Raw genomic sequence first — 21,719 nt, forward strand, 5'->3', positions numbered from 1 at the left:
CGAGGTCCTGGTCCCATCGTGTTCACAGCCTGAGGATTCTGAGAGTCACTACACGTTCTTCCCATATGTTCCTTTTCTGTTTATGTCGGCTAGTTTGAATTTTTTTATAGGAAGCAGACACTATTTGCATAATAAAAAATAATGAAGATACTTATTTCCATTTTGGGGAGGAAAAAGTATGTACCTCTACCTTAGAATTCCTAGGAATTTGGACAAGTAATATTTAAATACGGCTTAAATCTGACACTTTTGAGGAATTCTTTTTTATCAAAGAGCATTATTTTTGTTTATTTACAACGTGGATTGAGATCTATTGAGGTAATAAACCTAAAATATATTTCAATGGTAAAACTCCAGCAAATATGAGAAAACTGTTACTCCTTTTGTTCACTGAAATGAGTTTTAAAAAAACCCGAAAGAAAAGAGTGCAAAGTGCACACGCGGGCCCCACCGGGGCCTCCGACCTCACAGCCAAAGCCGAGACCTTCACGAAAACCAGGAGAGGAAACCAGCGGGGAGGGGACACCTCCGAGGAGGAACGTGCGCCCGGGACACAGACCTGCCCGCCTGCGCTCGGGCCTGTCGCGGTCCCTGTCGCGGTCCCTGCGGCGGTCGCGGTCGCGGTCACGGTCGCGGCCCAGCGGGCCGGGGTGCGCCGCCACCTGCCTCAGCTCCTCCGGCCGCGCCCGCTCCCTCTCGCGCTCCTTCCCTCGGCCGCGGGGCTTCTCCGCGTCCCGCTCCCGCTGTTGCTCCTTCGGCCGGGCCCTGTCCGTCCTGCCGTCCCGCGGCTGGCCCCTGACCCCGTCCCCGCGGGGGCGCTCCCTGGCAGCCCGGCCGTCCCTCTCGGCCGCGCGCTCTCTGTCCTCGGCGTCACGGTCTGGGGCGCCGGCTCTGCGCTCTTGGCGGTCCGCGCCGTCCGCCTCGGACTCCCTCCGCGGCTTCCCGGCTCTGGGCCGCGTCTCCGCCGTGGGCCTGGCTGATGCAGCGGCCTGCGCAAGAGAAGGACAGCGGGGCTCTGAAGCCAGGCTCGCGCTCACTGAAGGGCCCTGAGAAGCACCGGCGTCAACTGCTCCCCGTCCGGCAGGACCGGCCGGGACGCAGACTCTGGAACCCGCAGAAGTGGGGTCGCCTTGGCAGCCCGCGCCCGGCGAGGCGCCCACTTACAGGGACGTCCCCGTGTGCTGGCAAATCAAACCTCAAGTGCTACGTGGGTCGGAAAGAAAAGAAAGGGGCGCTGAGGCGGTGCGGGAAAGTCTCCGGGACACTATCCGCCGGGGCCCCCCTCAAGGAACAAGGACCCTCGTCGGAAACTCTCAGGAGGTCTTCTTCTGGCCATGCTGCGCGGCATGCGGGACCTTAGTTCCGTGACCGAGGATCGAACCCGAGCCCCCCCGCACTGAAGCACGGAGTCTGAAACACCGCCGGACCGCCGGGGAAGCCCCCTCTCAGGAGGTCCTGATCGCGACCCCTCAGCCCCGCACACACACGCACACAGACCACACACGCGCACACGCACTCACACACAAGGCCCGAGCTCTGAACGCGGACAGGAACCCGACTGGTGGGATGCTGGGCCGAGCTGGGACGGAAAACCCGATCCAAGACGGTTCCAGAGCAATCAACCACATGGCTTCATCTCTGAGCCAAACCACCTCTGAAATGAGCCACATGTAAGCAAAGTTGTGCAGAGCTGAGAACCCGGTAACACTGTGCAAGATTACCATCCAGGGTCCAAACAGACCCCAACTCAAATCTTTTTCCCCAAATCTTTAAAATATATTACCCAAAGGTGTTTTCTGAGCTCATCTTCTTTCCAAGTATCATCTTTGGTCCTTCTCTAAAAAGAAAAGTATACAGTTAGAATTTTTAAAGTTTAAAATATCTAATTTTTTATGCTCCAGTGAGCTGCTTTTTCATCAGACCATTTTAGTCAATGGCAATCCACGGTATGCCAGAAATTACTGTCTATCTACAAGAATAAAAGGCAATACGAACACCGATTTTTAAAAATTACCCACAAATGATCACAGGCTACTTCATATTCATGCTGCTCCGAGGCTCGGGCCCACCACAGGCACCCAGCCCCACCTCTCCTCGGTGGACTCAGGGCGGACTCCTCGGTGGGATCTGTGCCGGGCAGGTGCCTCTTCAGGTGCTAAGGGCACACAAGCCCACAACACGGAGTTCCGGCCACGTGCACGGGGTGATAGATAACAAAAACCACCAAGGATGCTTTCCCATAGAGAACAAGATAAATCTGCCCTGACTACCTCATTTCCCTTTGAGAAACTCTGCCTTAAGGGCACAAATACAGGGCGATTTGGTGTGTTTAAAATTTAAAGCAAATGGAGTACAAATGAAAATGAAAACATATTCACGGATCAGCCACCAAAAATTTTCCTGTTGATGTGAAAATGAGGGAAGCAGAAAAAAATTCACAACAGCTCATAAACACTCTAAGGAGAAATAAATAAAAAGCAACCAGGTCAAGAATCTACAAAGTACAACCAGAAAGTGCATCGTGCTCTGCTGTCACTGGAACACGTATTCTTTTCTGATAAATTGGTCGATTTAACAAAAGGGGTCCACAGTAAGACATGGTGAAGATGGTCAGCGGCAGTTAGCATAGCTATAACCTGCAGCTGCTGAACTTTAAAATGTTTTCTCTCTCAAGTTAACTGCTCTTTAGAGAGGTTTAATACGTGACCGTTTCCAAAACAAACGGCCCAAACCCGACAGAAAGCATGCGCTGCTTGTGGAGCGGGTAGCCTCTGTGACGAGTGTGTGGGAAACGGGGCTCTTAACGGCTGTGATTGTATTACTGAGGCCAATAGAATAAAAACACCTGAAGACAACAGATCACCGGAGACCCCAGGACTTCCCAGCCGCCTCTTCCGTTTTCACCAACAAAAACCCAGCCGCCTCTTCCGTTTTCACCAACAAAAACCCAGCTTCGGGCCTTACTTCATCCTGAAACTTTTCTTTCTTTCCTTTCTTTTTTCTCTTTTAAATTTTTCAAGCTGTAAAATGACACAGAGCTCCTTGTGCCCATCACAACCCCATGTGTCACACGTATCCCCAGAAACTCCACGCACACCCCGTGTACGTGAGACCACAGCACTTCAGACCAGGAGCCCCGGCCCTGTGCCCTCCACTCAGCCAGGGTCCTGCCCTGTGAGGCAGGTAGGCAAGTCAATTAAAATGGACACTCCAAGTAGGCAGGCAGCATCTCCTCCTTCGAGAGGAATAAACCCCACCCCGAAAACAAAAGAAAACCCCAGCAGAGCTGCCTGAACAGCAGAACCTCCGACCTCCTTATCTAAGGGTAAGCTAAATACAGACATACCCCTCCTACTTACCTGTATATATAGGTGTATACGTGTTCACATTGCTCGATGTCCTCCCTGATCCAATCACACTACATAGCTCTGCAGTGAACACTGCTTATATAATCACCATGTGATAACTGATGATATACCGACATTATAATAGAGTGATCCCAGTTCAGGCAAACAAAAGCGGTGGCCAATGAGGATCTGGTCTCAGACACGTACCTGCACCACTGAGAACTTGAACTTTTCCTGAACTGCACCAGACCCAAGAACACCACCAGTCATCAGAACAGCACCTGCCAGCTGCAAGGACCCCAACCAAGCCCTCACTTATTCCAAGCTCCAATGATAATTCTTGACAAACAACTCATGTAGCTAACCGTTTTGCCTTTATAAGCCTCCCTCACTTTGCAACTGAGAGAACACAGTTCAAGAGCTTGAATCTGTGTCTCCCGGGCTACAGTCATAACAAACGCCAAATAAACACGTTTTTATCTCAATCAAGTCTCCATTTCTAAAATTTTGGTTAACACAACTTTTAAAACATCTTATAAACAAATCACAGAAAACTTAAGTTATGGAATAACTTATGAAAATGTAGAGAGATTGGTTCAAGATGGCAGAGTAGAAGGACATGCTCTCACTCCCTCTTGCGAGAACACCAGAATCACAACTAACTGCTGAACAATCATCAACAGGAAGAAACTGGAACTCACCAGAAAAGATACCGCACATTCAAAGACAAAGGAGAAGCCACAATCAGACAGTAGGAGGGGCGCAATCACAATAAAATCAAATCCCATAACTGCTGGGTGGATGACTCACAAACTGGAGAACACTTATACCACAGAAGTCCACCCACTGGAGTGAAGGTTCTGAGCCCCACTTCAGGCTTCCGAACCTGGGGGTATGGCAATGGGAGGAGGAATTCCTAGAGAATCAGACTTTGAAGGCTAGCGGGATTTGATTGCAGGGCTTCAACAGGACTGGGGGAAACAGAAACTCCGCTCCTGGAGGGCACACACAAAGTAGTGTGCACATCGGGACCCAGGGGAAGGAGCAGTGACCCCATAGAGACTGAACCAGACCTACCTGCTAGTGTTGGAGGGTCTCCTGCAGAGGTGGGGGGTGGCTCTGTCTCACTGTGAGGACAAGGACACTGGCAGCAGAAGTTCTGGGAAGTACTCCTTGGCGTGAGCTCTCCCAGAGTCCGCCATTAGCCCCACCAAAGAGCCCGGGTAGGCTCCAGTGTTGGGTCGCCTCAGGCCAAACAACCAACAGGCAGGGGACCCAGCCCCACCCATCAGCAGACAAGTGTATTAAAGTTTTACTGAGCTCTGCCGACCAGAACAACAGCCAGCTCTACCCAACACCAGTCCCTCCCATCAGGAAACTTGCACAAGCCTCTTAGATAGCCTCATCCACCAGAGGGCAGACAGCAGAAGCAAGAAGAACTGCAATCCTGCAGCCTGTGGAACAAAAACTGCATTCACAGAAAGATAGAAAAGATGAAAAGGCAGAGGGCTATGGACCAGATGAAGAAACAAGATAAAACCCCAGAAAAACAACTAAATGAAGTGGAGTTAGGCAACCTTCCAGAAAAAGAATTCAGAATAATGATAGTGAAGATGATCCAGGACCTTGGAAAAAGAATGGAGGCAAAGATCGAGAAGATGCAAGAAATGTTTAACAAAGATCTAGAAGAATTAAAGAACAAACAAACAGAGATGAACAATACAATAACTGAAATGAAAACTACACTAGAAGGAATCAATAGCAGAATAACTAAGGAAGAAGAACGGATAAGTGACCTGGAAAACAGAATTGTGGAATTCACTGCTGCAGAACAGAATAAAGAAAAAAGAATGAAAAGAAATGAAGACAGCCTAAGAGACCTCTGGGACAACATTAAACGCAACAACATTCGCATTATAGGGGTCCCAGAAGGAGAAGAGAGAGAGAAAGGACCCGAGAAAATATTTGAAGAGATTATAGTTGAAAACTTCCCTAACATGGGAAAGGAAATAGCCACCCAAGTCCAGGAAGCACAGAGAGTCCCAGGCAGGATAAACCAAAGGAGAAACACGCCAAGACACACAGTAATCAAAGTGGCAAAAATTAAAGACAAAGAAAAATTACTGAAAGCAGCAAGGGAAAAACGACAAATAACATACAAGGGAACTCCCATAAGGTTAACAGCTGATTTCTCAGCAGAAACTCTACAAGCCAGAACAGAGTGGCATGATATACTTAAAGTGATGAAAGGGAAGAACCTACAACCAAGATTACTCTACCCTGCTAGGATCTCATGCAGATTCGATGGAGAAATCAAAAGTTTTACAGATAAGCAAAAGCTAAGAGAATTCAGCACCACCAAACCAGCTCTACAACAAATGCTAAAGGAACTTCTCTAAGTGGGAAACACAAGAGAAGAAAAGGACCTACAAAAACAAACCCAAAACAATTAAGAAAATGGTCATAGGAACATACATATCGATAATTACCTTAAACGTGAATGGATTAAATGCTCCAACCAAAAGACACAGGCTTGCTGAATGGATACAAAAACAAGACCCATATATATGCTGTTTACAAGAGACCCACTTCAGACCTAGGGACACATACAGACAAAGTGAGAGGATGGAAAAAGATATTCCATGCAAATGGAAATCAAACAAAAGCTGGAGTAGCAATACTCATATCAGATAAAATAGACTTTAAAATAAAGAATGTTACAAAAGACAAGGAAGGACACTACATAATGATCAAGGGAACAATCCAAGAAGAAAATATAACAATTATAAATATATATGCACCCAACATAGGAGCACCTCAATACATAAGGCAACTGCTAACAGCTATAAAAGAGGAAATCGACAGTAACACAAAAATAGTGGGGGACTTTAACACCTCACTTACACCAATGGACAGATCATCCAAACAGAAAATTAATAAGGAAACACAAGCTTTAAATGACACAATAGACCAGATAGATTTAATTGGTATTTATAAGACATTCCATCCAAAAACAGCAGATTATACTTTTTTCTCAAGTGCGCATGGAACATTTTCCAGGATAGATCACATCTTGGGTCATAAATCAAGCCTCAGTAAATTTAAGAAAATTGAAATCATATCAAACATCTTTTCTGACCACAATGCTATGAGATTAGAAATCAATTCAGGGAAAAAAATGTAAAAAACACAAACACATGGAGGCTAAAAAATACGTTACTAAATAACCAAGAGATCACTGAAGAAATCAAAGAGGAAATCAAAAAATACCTAGAGACAAATGACAATGAAAACACGACGACCCAAAACCTATGGGATGTGGCAAAAGCAGTTCTAAGAGGAAAGTTTATAGCTATACAAGCCTACCTCAAGAAACAAGAAAAATCTCAAATAAACAATCTAACCTTACACCTAATGGAACTAGAGAAAGAAGAACAAACAAAACCCAAAGTTAGCAGAAGGAAAGAAATCATGAAGATCAGAACAGAAATAAATGAAGTAGAAACAAAGAAAACAAAGGAAAGATCAATAAAACTAAAACCTGGTTCTTTGAGAAGATAAACAAAATTGATAAACCATTAGGCAGACTCATCAAGAAAAAGAGGGAGAGGACTCAAATCAATAAAATTAGAAATGAAAAAGGAGAAGTTACAACAGACACTGCAGAAATACAAAGCATCCTAAGAGACTACTACAAGCAACTCTATGCAAATAAAATGGACAACCTGGAAGAAATGGACAAATTCTTAGAAAGGTATAACCTTCCAAGACTGAACCAGGAAGAAACACAAAATATGAACAGACCAATCAAAAGTAATGAAATTGAAACTGTGATTAAAAATCTTCCAACAGGGCTTCCCTGGTGGCGCAGCGGTTGAGAATTTGCCTGCCAATGCAGGGGACACGGGTTCGAGCCCTGGTCTGTGAAGATCCCACATGCTGTGGAGCAACTAGGCCCGTGAGCCACAACTACTGAGCCTGCGCGTCTGGAGCTTGTGCTCCGCAACAAGAGAGGCCGCAACAGTGAGAGGCCCGCACACCGCGATGAAGAGTGGCCCCCACTCGCCGCAACTAGAGAAAGCCCTCGCACAGAAACGAAGACCCAACACAGCCAAAAATAAATTAATTAATTAATTAAAAAAAAAAAAAAGAAACCGATTCCATGTTACTCAACAATAAATAACATTTAAAAAAAAATCTTCCAACAAACAAAAGTCCAGGACCAGATGGCTTCACAGGTGAATTCTATCAAACATTTAGAGACGAGCTAACACCCATCCTTCTCAAACTCTTCCAAAAAATTGCAGAGGAAGGAACACTCCCAAACTCATTCTATGAGGCCACCATCACCCTGATACCAAAACCAGACAAAGATGTCACAAAGAAAGAAAACTACAGGCCAATATCACTGATGAATATAGATGCAAAAATCCTCAACAAAATACTAGCAAACAGAATCCAACAACACATTAAAAGGATCATACACCATGATCAAGTGGATTTATCCCAGGATGCAAGGATTCTTCAATATACGCAAATCAATCAACGTGATACACCATATTAACAAATTGAAGGATAAAAACCATATGATCATCTCAATAGATGCAGAAAAAGCTTTTGACAAAATTCAACAGCCATTTATGATAAAAACTCTCCAGAAAGTAGGCATAGAGGGAACCTACGTCAACAGAATAAAGGCCATATATGACAAACCCACAGCCAACATCGTTCTCAATGGTGAAAAACTGAAAGCATTTCCTCTAAGATCAGGAACAAGACAAGAATGTCCACTCTCACCACTATTATTCAACATAGTTTTGGAAGTCCTAGCCATGGCAATCAGAGAAGAAAAAGAAATAAAAGGAATACAAATTGGAAAAGAAGTAAAACTGTCACTGTTTGCAGATGACATGATACCATACATAGAGAATCCTAAAGATGCCACCAGAAAACTACTACAACTAATCAATGAATTTGGTAAAGTTGCAGGATACAAAATTAATGCACAGAAATCTCTTGCATTCCTATACACTAATGATGAAAAATCTGAAAGAGAAATTAAGGAAACACTCCCATTTACCACTGCAACAAAAAAGAATAAAATACCTAGGAATAAACCTACCTAAGGAGACAAAAGGCCTGTATGCAGAAAACTATAAGACACTGATGAAAGAAATTAAAGATGATACAAACAGATGGAGAGATATACCAAGTTCTTGGATTGGAAGAATCAATACTGTGAAAATGACTATACTACCCAAAGCAATCTACAGATTCAATGCAATCCCTATCAAACTACCAATGGCATTTTTTACAGAACTAGAACAAAAAATCTTAAAATCTGTATGGAGACACAAAAGACCCTGAATAGCTAAAGCAGTCTTGAGGGAAAAAAACGCAGCTGGAGGAATCAGACTCCCTGACTTCAGACTATACTACGAAGCTACAGTAATCAAGTCAATATGGTACTGGCACAAAAACAGAAATATATATCAATGGAACAAGATAGAAAGCCCAGAGATAAACCCACACACCTATGGTCAACTAATCTATGACAGAGGAGGCAAGGATATACAATGGAAAAAAGGCAGTCTCTTCAATAAGTGGTGCTGGGAAAACTGGACAGCTACATGTGAAAGAATGAAATTAGAACACTCCCTAACACCATACACAAAAATAAATTCAAAATGGATTAGAGACCTAAATGTAAGACCGGACACTATAAAACTCTTAGAGGAAAACATAGGAAGAACACTCTTTGACATAAACCACAGCAAGATCTTTTTTGATCCACCTCCTAGAGTAATGGAAATAAAAACAAAAATAAACAAATGGGACCTAATGAAACGTAAAAGCTTTTGCACAGCAAAGGAAACCATAAACAAGACGAAAAGACAACCCTCAGAATGGGAGAAAATATTTGCAAACAAATCAACGGACAAAGGATTAATCTCCAAAATATATAAACAGCTCATTCAGCTCAATATTAAAGAAACAAACAGCCCAATCCAAAAATGGGCAGAAGACCTAAATAGACATTTCTCCAAAGAAGACATACAGATGGCCACGAAGCACATGAAAAGATGCTCAACATCATTAATTATTAGAGAAATGCAAATCAAAACTACAATGAGGTATCAACTCACACCAGTTAGAATGGGCTTCGTCAGAAAATCTACAAACAACAAATGCTGCAGAGGGTGTGGAGAAAAGGGAACCCTCTTGCACTGTTGGTGGGAATGTAAATTGATACAGCCACTATGGAGAACAGTGTGGAGGTTCCTTAAAAAACTAAAAATAGAATTACCATATGACCCAGCAAGCCCACTACTGGGCATATACCCAGAGAAAACCATAATTCAAAAAGACACATGCACCCCAATGTTCATTGCAGCACCGTTTACAATAGCCAGGACATGGAAGCAACCTAAGTGTCCATCAACAGATGAAGGGATAAAGATGTGGCACATACATACAATGGAATATTAGCCATAAAAAGGAACGAAATTGAGTCATTTGTAGAGACGTGGATGGATCTAGAGACTGCCATACAGAGTGAAGTAAGTCAGAAAGAGAAAAATAAATATCGTATATTAACGCATATATATGGAACCTAGAAAAATGGTACAGATGAACCGGTTTACAGGGCAAAAATTGAGACATAGATGTAGAGAACAAACATACGGCCACCAAGGGGGGAAAGTGGCGGGGGGGTGGTGGTGGGATGAATTGGGAGATTGGGATTGACATGTATACACGGATGTATATAAAATGGATGACTACTGGTAACTGACTATACTGCTGAACTGAATGAATAAGCATTTTCAGAACTCTAATGGAAAACTGATGAATTCATAAAAGTGCTAACAGGGCTTCCCTGGTGGCGCAGTGGTTGAGAGTCTGCCTGCCAATGCAGGGGACACGGGTTCGAGCCCTGGTCTGGGAGGATCTCACATGCCGCGGAGCGACTGGGCCTGTGCGCCACAGCTGCTGAGCCTGCGCGTCTGGAGCTTGTGCTCCGCCACAGGAGAGGCCGCGACACTGAGAGGCCCGCGCACCGCGATGAAGAGTGGCCCCCGCACGCCGCAAGTCGAAAAAGCCCTCGCACAGAAACGAAGACCCAATGCAGCCAAAAATAAAATAATTAATTAATTAAAAGAAAAAAAAAAGTGCTAACAAAAGATCAAGATGAAAAAAAAATTAATTACATGGGACTGAGTGAACTGATGAGGATGATTATAATTTTTGTGACTTTCTGTTTAAATTAAAAAAAAAAATCCCACAAGGACTCAGAGGCAAAAAATATACAAATCAATTTTCACTGCAAAGTAAAGGAGCTGTTATAGTGGAAGATTACTGGACTGAATGTCAACATTATGACATAGTATGAGTGTGTTTCGTGTTTGGTAATTGCAATCATTGTTGCTTTTGTTGTGGTCATCCATTTACAATGCTTGGTGTCAGTTTATTTGTCTCTTGTAAAAATAAAATACAGTGTGTGTGTGTGTGTGTGAAAAAAAATAAAATGGATGACTACTAAGAACCTGCTGTATAAAAAAATAAATAAAATAAAATTCAAAAATTCAAAAAAAAAAAAAAAGGAAAGAAAATGTAAGGGACCGGTGTAGAAGATGACAGCGGTCAGGAAGTTGGTGAGCTTAAAAATAAATTGAGGGCAGCCAGAGCACTAACTTCCTAATCCATATTATTAACGTTATAAAAGTGGATGATAGAAAAAAAAAAGGAATAGGAGGTAAGGTACGAAGAAATGCATGCAAACTAAATTCCTCGTCTTTTGCGGGAATCCACAGACAAGCGGAACGACTACAGTTCACAGTTAGTGAGTGAGTTAATAACACCATTCTAAGCACTTTTATTTGTAGAACCTCATCCAATCCTACTAGTACTGTCCAGATTTATTCGCTGGGAAATAGATACGTCGGTAACTTTCCCACGGTCGCACGCGCAACCAGAATTCCAGTCCCGGCCCTGGTGAGACCTCCGCCCGCGAGGAGGTGGACGGTCCCGGCGGGGACGGGCCTCCCCGCGCGGCGTTCGCACCCACCTTTCCGGGCTCCATCGCCGCGCGCAGGACGGGGCGGCCGTGGTGAGGGTAGGCCCCGGGAGGAGACGCCCCGGCGCCCGCACCCTTAGCCGGGCCAGCGTCCCGCCTCCTAGCAACCCGCAGGCTGGGCAGCGGAACGCCAAGCGACCGTCGGCCCAGCGTGCCCCGCGGCCGCCCCCAGCGCGCCTGCGCCTCCCCGCCTCCTGGCAACTGGTAGGCGGGGCAGCGGAACGCAGAGCAACCGCCGGACCGGCATGCCCCGCGGCGCGCCTGCGCCTTCCCGCCTTCTAGCAACAGACAGGCGGGACAGCGGAGCGCCGAGCGACCGCCGGCCCGGCAAGCCGCGCGGCTGCCCCCAGCGCGCCTGCGCTTCCCCGCCTCCTAGCAACCGACAGGCGGGGTCGCAGAGCGCCGAGAGACCGCCAGCCCGGGACTACCTGGAGGCCCAAAGGAAGCGGGGGGAGGTGCAGAAGGAGGCTGAGCGCTGCCGGGACTCCCGTCGGGTGGGATGTGTGGTTCGGGGGCGCGGGGTCTCCCGCCTGGTGTGAGGCCCGGCGGTGTTCGGGGCGGGGAAGAAGCCGGGCTGAGCCCGCGGGCTGCCGGCAGGACCGGAGCTGCAGCAGGCAAACAGGCAAACCCGCTTTTCGAAGCGGGAGCGGAGGGAGCTTTCCTTCCGCGGAGGTTCTCGATCCTCGAGTTACTTTGCCTGCGGTTGTCGTTTGGTTAGGACGCACTCTGCAGGATTGGTAGGAATCACAAAGTATCTGAAAAAGTAATTGTTGAAAGACGCAGTTTTTATACAAATCAAGAGACGAGAGGACTGAAATACTAAGACACATGGTCTGCATCTCACATTTATCTTACCACAACTATTTTCTTTAAAGCTTAAAATAAAAGCCAGCCTTAAACATGCAAGGCTGGAGAGGTGTGGGTCCCACTCCCGTGATGCACGTTATAACTGACATTTAGCCCTGATTCTGCAAACTGTTTCGCGTCTGTTTAGCCTGAAAATGTTACTTGGAAAAGATTCCACTTACCGTTTTCACACGAGAGAGAGAGAAGGCTCTCAAACCGTGTGCTAAGCAGCACATCGGTGAGCGTGTTATTAGGGGTCTGTGCTTTTGATGTCATGGTTTTTCTGTAAACACACTACTTTGCAGACGTTGTGCTTTTGAGTCACATGCTATTACGGTTTATGGATCAATCTACTTTCCTCCGGATATAAAAGCCATTTACTCAGCTCCTTACCTTAGAGAAGTTAATAACAGATCCAATCGTCCTTTTATATTTAATTGTGCTCTGGTTTTGGAGTTTCCACTACTACCTTTTTCATTTTCACTCAGCAGGGCATAGGAAGAACTAAACAGGAAAGGAGGGTAGGAAGGGTAGTTTCAGTGATAGCTATGATTTATTTAGGAACCGCTCCAAAGGAGGCACCAAACTGAAACCTTTCCCTTGGTAATTCATTTAATTCTCATAGCGTCCCTGTGAGATAGGCATGTTACTGTTTTTCAGATGAGGAGACCGAGGGCCAGAAAGATTAATTCATTTGCCTTAACTCAGAAAGCTAGGGTGGTGGATGGTCTGACGCCAAAGTCCATTCTCTTAACCACTGGGTAACTCTCTGTCAGCTGAGAAAACAGCTCATACTGGGAAAGCTTCAGACTGTTGACTGTAATGACAAAGTCATCAGCCACGGTATTAGATTAAGTCACGGACATGCACACTGCATGAATGAGCTGGGCTTGGGCCTGGAACCCTTGGAACCCTTCTCCTTCCCCTCCCGAGTGCAGTCAAAACTCCTGTCAAGATGTGTCTTGAGTGTCTTCCTCATTTTTTTCCACTCCAGCCCCACCAATCCATCCTGTGTTGCAGGCAGCAATCCAACAGGTGACTCACCTCACTCCCTGCTTCTGTCTCCACCTGGCTCTCACTCGGTTGCACTCTTTTGTCGCCAAACAGAATGATTTAGGGTTCCCCAAATGCACCATATTCACAGGGCTATCTCCTCTCTCTCACCATCCCCACAATATTTGCCGAATAAATGTCAATAGAAGAAGTTAAAACAATCTTTCTCTCCTCGGACTTCTTTTTTTTTTTTTTTTAATTTTATTTATTTGTTTATTTATTTATTTATTTATGGCTGTGTTGGGTCTTCGTTTCTGTGTGAGGGCTTTCTCTAATTGCGGCAAGTGGGGACCACTCTTCATCGCGGTGCGCGGGCCTCTCACTATCGTGGCCTCTCCCGTTGCGGAGCACAGGCTCCAGACGCGCAGGCTCAGCAATTGTGGCTCACGGGCTTAGTTGCTCCGCGGCATGTGGGATCTTCCCAGACCAGGGCTCGAACCCGTGTCCCCTGCATTGGCAGGCAGATTCTCAACCACTGCGCCACCAGGGAAGCCCTCCTCGGACTTCTTAAAATAATTATTTTCTAAGTAACTTATTTGCCAATCACATTTTATCTTGTGATGTTTCTTCTATCATCTTTATTCAATAGATGACTCACAAGTTCATTTGATGACATGGGGACTGTTAGAGTGCTGGAGACAGATAAATAAAACACTGCCTGGACCTCTAGTCGCTCATAATCACCAGGAGCGAGAAATATGCAAACAATTATTAAATAATGTGAAAGTGTAAGAGCTACTCATAAAATGCAGTGCATGAGGAAGTGGCAAAGTGTGCCTGGAGGAAAGGAATGAGGATGGGAAGGGCCTCATTTCAGGTGGACCTTGAAGTGCAAAAAACCCAGGCAGAGACCTGCAGAGAACATCTTAGGGGAAAAGAAATATGGGTGCAAGTGCAGAGGGAGGGAGAGGTTTGGAGAGTTTAGGAAATGTAATAATTGTATATGTAACAGTGCTGTCCAGTAGAAATATAATATGGGCCACAGGTGTGATTATAAATTATCTAGTAGCCACATCTTAAGAAGTGAAAGGGGCTTCCCTGGGGGCACAGTGGTTAAGAGTCCGCCTGCCAATGCAGGTGACACGGGTTCGAGCCCTGGTCTGGGAAGATCCCACGTGCCACGGAGCAACGAAGCCCATGCACCACAACTACTGAGCCTGCGCTCTAGAGCCCGCGAGCCACAACTACTGAGCCTGCGTGCCTAGAGCCCGTGCTCCACAACAAAAGCCACCGCAATGAGAAGCCCGTGCACCACAACGAAGAGTAGCCCCCGCTCGACGCCACTAGAGAAAGCCCGCGTGCAGCAACGAAGACCCAACGCAGCCAAAAATAAAAATTAATTAATTAATTAATTAAACATAATAAAAAATAAAAAGTGAAAAACACAGATGAAATCAAATTTAATAAAATATTATATTTAACCAAATATATACAAAATATTATCATTTTGTCATTTAAATTATATTTAAAATATTGAGTTGTTTTATACTTTTTTAATACTGGCCTCGAAATCCGTTGTGTATTTTGTACTGACAGCACACCTCAGTTCAGACTGGCCCCGTTTCCTGGGCTCACAGCCCCACGTGGCCAGTGGCTTCCACACTGGGCAGTGCAGGTCAGAACACAGGGTGTGTGAGTGGGGCAGGATGGCAGGAGACAAGGCTGGAAAGGGGGACGGGGCCAGTTTGTCAAGGGCCTTGGAAGGCTCGATGTAAAGATTGAAAGTGTTAGGCTGGGCAGTGATAAGTCATTAATGTGGGAAGAGAAGGCTGTGGCTGAAGGGTGGGTGGGTGGAGAACTCCTGAAGCCCAGAGACTAGGTGGCGGCTTGGTGGCCTTTGTGCCCTGTTCAGCCTCGTGGCCTTTGTGCGGGCTGCTTCTCCGCTTGGATCCCTGCAGCTTTACCCCCTGCTCACGCCAGAGCCTCGTCTGCTCCACCTGTGTCTGATTTGTTTGTCACAGTCTCCCATATCCTCTTCCCTGTAATTTAAAAATGTATGTCCAGCTCCCTTACTAGCCTATAAACCAGTACAGTTGCAGGTTGTGATAGAAACAAAAGATTTTTTTTTCACAGTAATAAGTAACTTTGTTACAAAAGTCACATCACCATAGTGTCACTGTAGTGTGTGGATATGAAACCTACCTGCCATGTTAACTAAGGGCTGGTGAGAAGTCACTAGCAGAGTGTTTTACTGCCTGCAGTAAAAGTGGGAATTACAGGGTACCTACTCTGTAGGGCTTGTGAGGATTGAAGGAGTAATTCTGTAAAATAGTGAGCATTTTGTGTCTGGCGCAAACTGAGCAGTCAGTAAAAGATAGTTATTAACACTTTTATTATTGTTGTTCTTATAGGTTATCGCCTAAACAATAAGCATTTAGAGATGAAAATGGGTGGGATACCAAAACTATAGGCTTCCTTTGTAAATTCACAAATTATCCACTACCATATGAAACCATAATTGGAGCACATTTTGGAATTTCAGAGGGCCCATCAACACCCCTTTCTTCTCTCAACCCACAAAGAGACTGTAGTGGTAGAACCCTAAATGCCCCTCGAGTCCGTGGTCCACTCTCCTCGAGACTGTGATGATTTCAGGCCTGAGACTAGCTTACTAATCAGCTGAGTCAGAAAGGAGATTATCCTTAGTGGGCCTAACACCAAAAGAGGTGATGCTTCAGAGAGACACTCCTGCTGCCCTGGGAGAAGATGAAGCAAACGGCCACGTCAGGAGGGGCCACGTGGAGGAAGCCAAGGGGGACCCCTGACTGTCAGCCCCCAGAAATCAGGACCTGAGTCCTACAACTGCAATGAACTTGGGAGAGGATCTCAGGTGAGGGTCTCCAAGAAGACCACAGCTCAGCCAACGCTTGACTTGCCTCTCTAGGCCTGAGCAGAAGGGCCCAGCCAGGCTGCGCAGGTACCATCTTCGTTATCGGTGAACACGGAAATAGGGCTTGTGACTCAGTACTCGGCTCCAGTTGGGGACTCTAATATGTACCGCCTAATTCAGACTCCTCCACAAACATCAGGGCTTCCCTCACAGGCACAGAGCTGCTTCGGGGCTCCTGAGCTGTACTCAGTAGATAAGTTTCGTCATGGAGACAAGCCTAGACAGCATTAACTCACTGCCGCAGAAGGCTTCCCACAGGTGGAGACATACAAACCAGGTTTTGAAAGATGAATAGGAGTTTTGCATAAGGACAGAAGGAGAAGGATAGTTCGGACACAGAGAACAGCAGTGCAGGTGCAGAGGCACAGAGAGAGAAGACAAGAGTGGTTTGGGGAGAGTGAGAAGCAGTGCGACCGTGCAGGGCACAGACGCTGGTGGGGTGGGGGTGGGTGCGAGGTGAGACGCAGGGTCAGAGCTCTGCTTGTTCTGCAGCGGATCTTTTTTTTTATTATTATTATATTTAGTTTAGTTGGCTGAGTTGGGTCTTAGTTGCGGCACGCGGAATCTTCATTGCGGCGTGCAGGATCTTTAGTCGCGGCATGCAAACTCTTTAGTTGCGGCATGTGGGATCAAGTTCCCTAACCAGGGATCGAACCTGGGCTCCCTTCTTTTGGGAGCGTGGAGTCTTAGCCACTGGACCACCAGGGATGTCCCTGCAGAGGATCTTTAATTTCACAGCAGAAGCAAAAGAAACAGTTCATAAGCAGGGAAGAGATTCAATCAAATCTGCATTTTATATTGGCCATTTGATAAAATAGGGACTTTAAAAAATAATTTTCAAAATAATTTCAAATTTAGAGAAAATATTTGAGTACAAAAGTCTCCATCACCCAGATCATACAGCATGTGCTTCCGCTCGCCTGTCCCTGTCTCACACTTATCATCTATCTACACACACACCCATCATCACTGGTCTTTCTCTGAGTCATTTGACAAAGAGCTTCAGATATGACTACTCATCACCCTGAAATACTCCAGTGCCTACTTCCCCAAAACAAGGACAGCCCCTGCTCCACAACCCTCCCAGTCCAGAAGTAAAGATTGATACAACTCTGCTGTCTAATGCACAGACTGTCCCCCAAATATTTCTTTTCCTTTGTGGCCCAGATCCCACTCGGGAACATACATTGCATGTAGTTGTGTCTCTTGTTTCCTGCGATCCGGGGTAATTACAGTTCCTCAGTAAGAAAACAGGGGCCCCTAACACTTCACCTGTCCAGTGAGCCCCCGGGCCACACCTGGATCAAGCTTTCTGGCAGAAACGCCCAGACATGCTGCTCTACTCCTCTCAGCTCGTGGAGTCAGGATGCAAAATCCCAACGTGTACCCAGCCCGCTGGCAATATGTAGCTGGGTCACACCTGCCGGCTTTTCGCTTTGGGATTGACGAGTACCTAGTAGCAGGTATTAAAACCTCCACCTACCATCCTTAGCCTCCACTGATAACTCACTCCAGCCCTACGATGACTGCTAAATGGCGATTTTCTGCTTCCGTCACTCCAATGATTTATTTCGCATGCATTCCTCACTTGCTTGTTTACCTACATCGGTATGGACTCGTGGGTTCCTGTTTTACTCACTGGGTCGTAATCTGCCAACATCATTTTGATTTTGCTGCTCAAATTATCCCAGATTTAATCAGTGGGCACCCCTCCCGTTGCCTCCCATGTCCTTTGACATCATGTGATTGTTTGATAATTTTCTTACTTTCTGGCACAACAAAATATTTCAGGCTCATCTTGTACTTTCACTGCTCCAGCCCTGAAGTCAACTGTTTCTCAGAAGATCCCTGGCTCCTTTTGCTGGAGAATGGTATTTAGAAGCAAGATCTGGAAACTACATGTACGTCTACCTGTACACTTATATCGAAACACACGAGTTCATACTCCCTCCAGCTCCAATCCAGCGCCTCAGGGCTCCCTCCAGCCTCCCCCTTTGCATGCTTATGGGATCTCCAACAGCAAGAAGCCTGAATTGCATTATCCTGGATAATGCATTATCCTTGCGTTATCCAGTGTATGTGTCTATTTGCCAGTATAACCAGGCTGACTGGTCACCAGTACTAGGCCTAACACTGTCTCCTCCATGCTGGGGAGCAAAGGTCTCTAGGGAGCTTTTAAAGAGGGCAAGATTAAAGGGATACCAATCAATTAAGAAAATGTTGTAGTAATCTGGGCAAGCAAGCAAGGACCAAGCTTTTCCTGATTCCTCTAGTTGCACAGCAAAGAGACCCACTCGGGTGGCTCAGGTAAAGAATGTGTGATTGTGTCACCAGAGAAGCATCTGAGAAAAAGGAACAGGAGTCTTGATGAGTCTGGGAAAAATGAGACTCGTTGGTAGTGCCAACTAAAGATTGCCGCTCGCCATCTGCCTCTGCAAAGATGAGGTCACCAGCCACTGCAGTCGCTGACCTTCCACACACCCTGAAAGGAGTTCAGGGCAGAGATCAGGAATGAGGCCCTTTGTGCTCTGCAAAAACTGGCAGAACAGGTCTTCAGATAGTTAGATATTTTCCGGAGACCATGTTATGAGCCCAATTTCTTGCATCTTCTCACAGCTAGAAAAGCACTAAAATCGTTTCCAGAGACATCTGCTCCTCGTGACGAGCAGCCACCTGCCAAGATGTGTGCTCGATTGCGTGTGCCTCCTTCACCAAAATCACACATACACTGAGCAACCCTCCGTCCCCACCCCGGCCCGCTGTTTGGAGCAGTTCCTCAGAACAACCTGAGAGGCTGTCTCCTGGGCTATGGTCCTCATTTTGCCCCAAATAAAACTTAACTCACAACTCTCACTTTGTGCATGTTTTTCAGTCGACAGTAGCCTGAAAGGAAGGGAGGCAGACTGTGCCCCTCCCCTCTGCACTGAAGCCCATGTGGAGGTGCTGGGGAAGGAGCTAGGACAGGGAGAGGGGAAGAGGTGGACGAAGGGTTGATAAGGCCCAGTCCTAGGCAGGAGGGGATCTAAAACAAAGCAGAACGGATTGAATTTAAACTGAAGGCAGCACTTTTCTCTGAAACTAGAAAGGAGGAGTGCAGAGGCTGAATCTTTAGAGTTCTGCACTGGAACACACAGTGATGTTCTTCTTTCCTCTGAGAAAGCAGTGCCTTTCATTGGAGAACTGTCTGCAGAGAAGGTAAGGAAAGAGGTAACATGAAGAGGTCACAGGAGATTGGGGTATAGAGTGAAATGTTAGCAAAAACCGAAGAACTAGGCCGGGCCTGCCATTAGACTCAGCAAAGAATGAGATGGGTTCTGCCTTGCTGGGAAGTGGCCAGAAGTTCAGTGGGGTCACAAAGGCAGCAGAGGCTGGAGGCTGATTGGTGCACAGCATGGGCCTGTCTTTTCAGTGTATTTTACATCCCTAGACCCCCCAGGTCAAATGCTTTATCACAGACATGCAGGATTTCTTGTGTGGCTCATGTTCACCCAACTCTTTATCTACAGGATGTGATTCTACAGCTTTTTAGAGGAAAGACCGCAAGACAGAAAGGCTCATGCTCCTTCCTGTGCTAACAAGGCAGCTACTTGTTGTGAGGTTGTAACTTGGTCTTGAGTGAAAGGTGGCATTAGAGCTTTAAGCTGTTGCGCAGAAAAAGGGGTAAGACTCACCATTTTACATATTTGCAACTCACATAATGTAATTTGGGGGAAGGAAAACCATTGCTTTCCTTGCTTGCGGTTTAGTGCCCTTGCCCAAAGTTGAGTGTTCTAGCCCCTGGAGCAATGTTTATGAGATTATATATTTATACATATATCTCCATAGCCACACACACACATATATGCATACGTAATTACATACAGACTCACAGATGAGGGGAGAGGAGGTATCCTTTATTCATTCAGTACGTGCTGTGCCAGGCACTGTGCTAGCGTGAAGATATGATGATACACATAATACAGTTCTTGCCCTCATGGACTTAAAGCCTAGTTGAATGATTAATGAGACTTTGGCAAAGTTACCAATGCACGCAGATGCTTCCCTTCCCACTGCCCCCAAAAGTTCATGGCAGCAGCAAGTCCTTCACTCACTGCATCTAACAGGGCTGTGATTGCAGTTGTCTTCAGCTGGTGCTCCTCTTCATCTTTCAGCCTTTCACTCTCCTGTCTGCACAGCAAAATGGTCTGTGGGATATCATTGTTTTGTCCTGAAAATGGCAGTCTTTGCCCTGCAAGTACTGCACAGTTATCATTATTCCAGAATCCCTACAATATGGCAGGGAAGGGCCCATGTGACATGAACACATCCACCAAGAACTTAAAAACATGTAAGCATGCTGTATTTCTCTCCAGTAGTCCCTGCCCCTCCTAAAGATGATCATGCAAGGCTCCCAGTAACAAAGATTTGAAGAGCAAGAGAGGGGAAAAAACTAGCCCTATTGTTACAAACTGAATTAAAACATCCTAGGAACTCAATATGCTTAAAAAACTTACCTAGGCTGTCCTCTGCAACTGTTTGGCTTTAAGGAGACTACAAAATAAATATAATTACCCTGATTGAGTTTAGTGGAAAGCAAAGCGATGAAGAGCTGTCTGTGCTTCTAGAAGCGATTCAGAAATCGCGGGCAGGATGTCAGCGCCCGCAGCAGAAGCTCTCGGGCACGGACAGCATCCTGCTTAGTGAGCGGGCGCTGTGTCCCCGCTGTCCCGCCGGGCGAGGACAGTTTCTGTCCCATGCGCACACAGGGGCCTATCCCGCGCGCTCCTCACGCCTCCAGGACCGCTGGGAGAGTTCCATCAGGAAAACGTCTGCACGCTGTGGGCTCTCAGCACAGCCGGGGCCCCACAGAACCACTCGGATTTTCTAACAGCTTGGAAGTGCCTTTAACAGTGACTTCCTAAAACTTGGCAAGTGTAGCGCAAACTCAGGAGCGTGTACTTCTTCCACAGCAGCCCTGTACGAACCGCGACCCAGGTGACGGGGCGAGCTGAGCCCTCACCGCCCGGGGGTCCCGTCCCAGGAGCCGACCCTCGCCAGCCACGGAACCCATCCCTTCCAGCCTCACACCCCGCAGCCAGTGAGTTCCACGCCGTGACGTCCACGCACGCCCCGCCCACATTCGCCTTATGGGCGCCCAGCCCCGCGTGTGGACGGCCACGCAGGACCCGCCCCCCTCGCCTCATCGGCGCTCTGCCCGCCCGCGCGATGACGTCACAAGGCCCCGCCCCACCCGCCTCAGGGGCGCTCGGCCAGGCCTGTGGGGTGACACCCACGCCGGCCTCGCCCACCCTGTGGCAGTGGCGCCCCGCCCGGCCGCGCGATGACGCCACACATCAGCCCCGCGCACCCGCCTTCGCGGCGCTCCCGGGTCCTGTGGGATGATGTCCCACGCTGGCCCTGTCCACCCAACGTTAGGCCGCGCCCAGGCCCGGGGCCACGCCCGACCGCCGCAGTAGAAGCGCCCGACCCCTCGCCGCCGCCGCCCCGCCAGGCGTGCTGACGTCGCACG

General features: G+C 46.9%; 1 protein-coding gene and 1 long non-coding RNA gene across 2 annotated transcripts in view; both read right to left on the minus strand.

The window, feature by feature from the left end:
• The window catches only part of DYNC2I1 (dynein 2 intermediate chain 1), a 50,102-nt gene extending 38,518 nt beyond the window's left edge, over nt 1–11,584 (minus strand). The window contains exons 1-3 of the mRNA XM_059932924.1: nt 11,413–11,584; nt 1,784–1,837; nt 560–989 (exon numbers count right to left, since the gene is read on the minus strand). Of these exons, the coding sequence (XP_059788907.1) occupies nt 560–989; nt 1,784–1,837; nt 11,413–11,427 (499 nt within the window). The 5' untranslated portion in view covers nt 11,428–11,584. The remainder of the gene's footprint in view (nt 1–559; nt 990–1,783; nt 1,838–11,412) is intronic.
• An 8,507-nt stretch (nt 11,585–20,091) lies between these two features.
• On the minus strand, nt 20,092–21,690 carry LOC132371641 (uncharacterized). Its single transcript, XR_009504903.1, has 3 exons — nt 21,558–21,690; nt 20,704–20,740; nt 20,092–20,447 (listed from the first exon to the last, which is right to left on the minus strand). It is a non-coding gene; the product is annotated as an uncharacterized LOC132371641 (long non-coding RNA).
• Nucleotides 21,691–21,719: the final 29 nt, after the last annotated feature.

Source organism: Balaenoptera ricei, chromosome 9 (assembly GCF_028023285.1).
Source record: "Balaenoptera ricei isolate mBalRic1 chromosome 9, mBalRic1.hap2, whole genome shotgun sequence".
Classification (NCBI taxonomy): domain Eukaryota; kingdom Metazoa; phylum Chordata; class Mammalia; order Artiodactyla; family Balaenopteridae; genus Balaenoptera; species Balaenoptera ricei.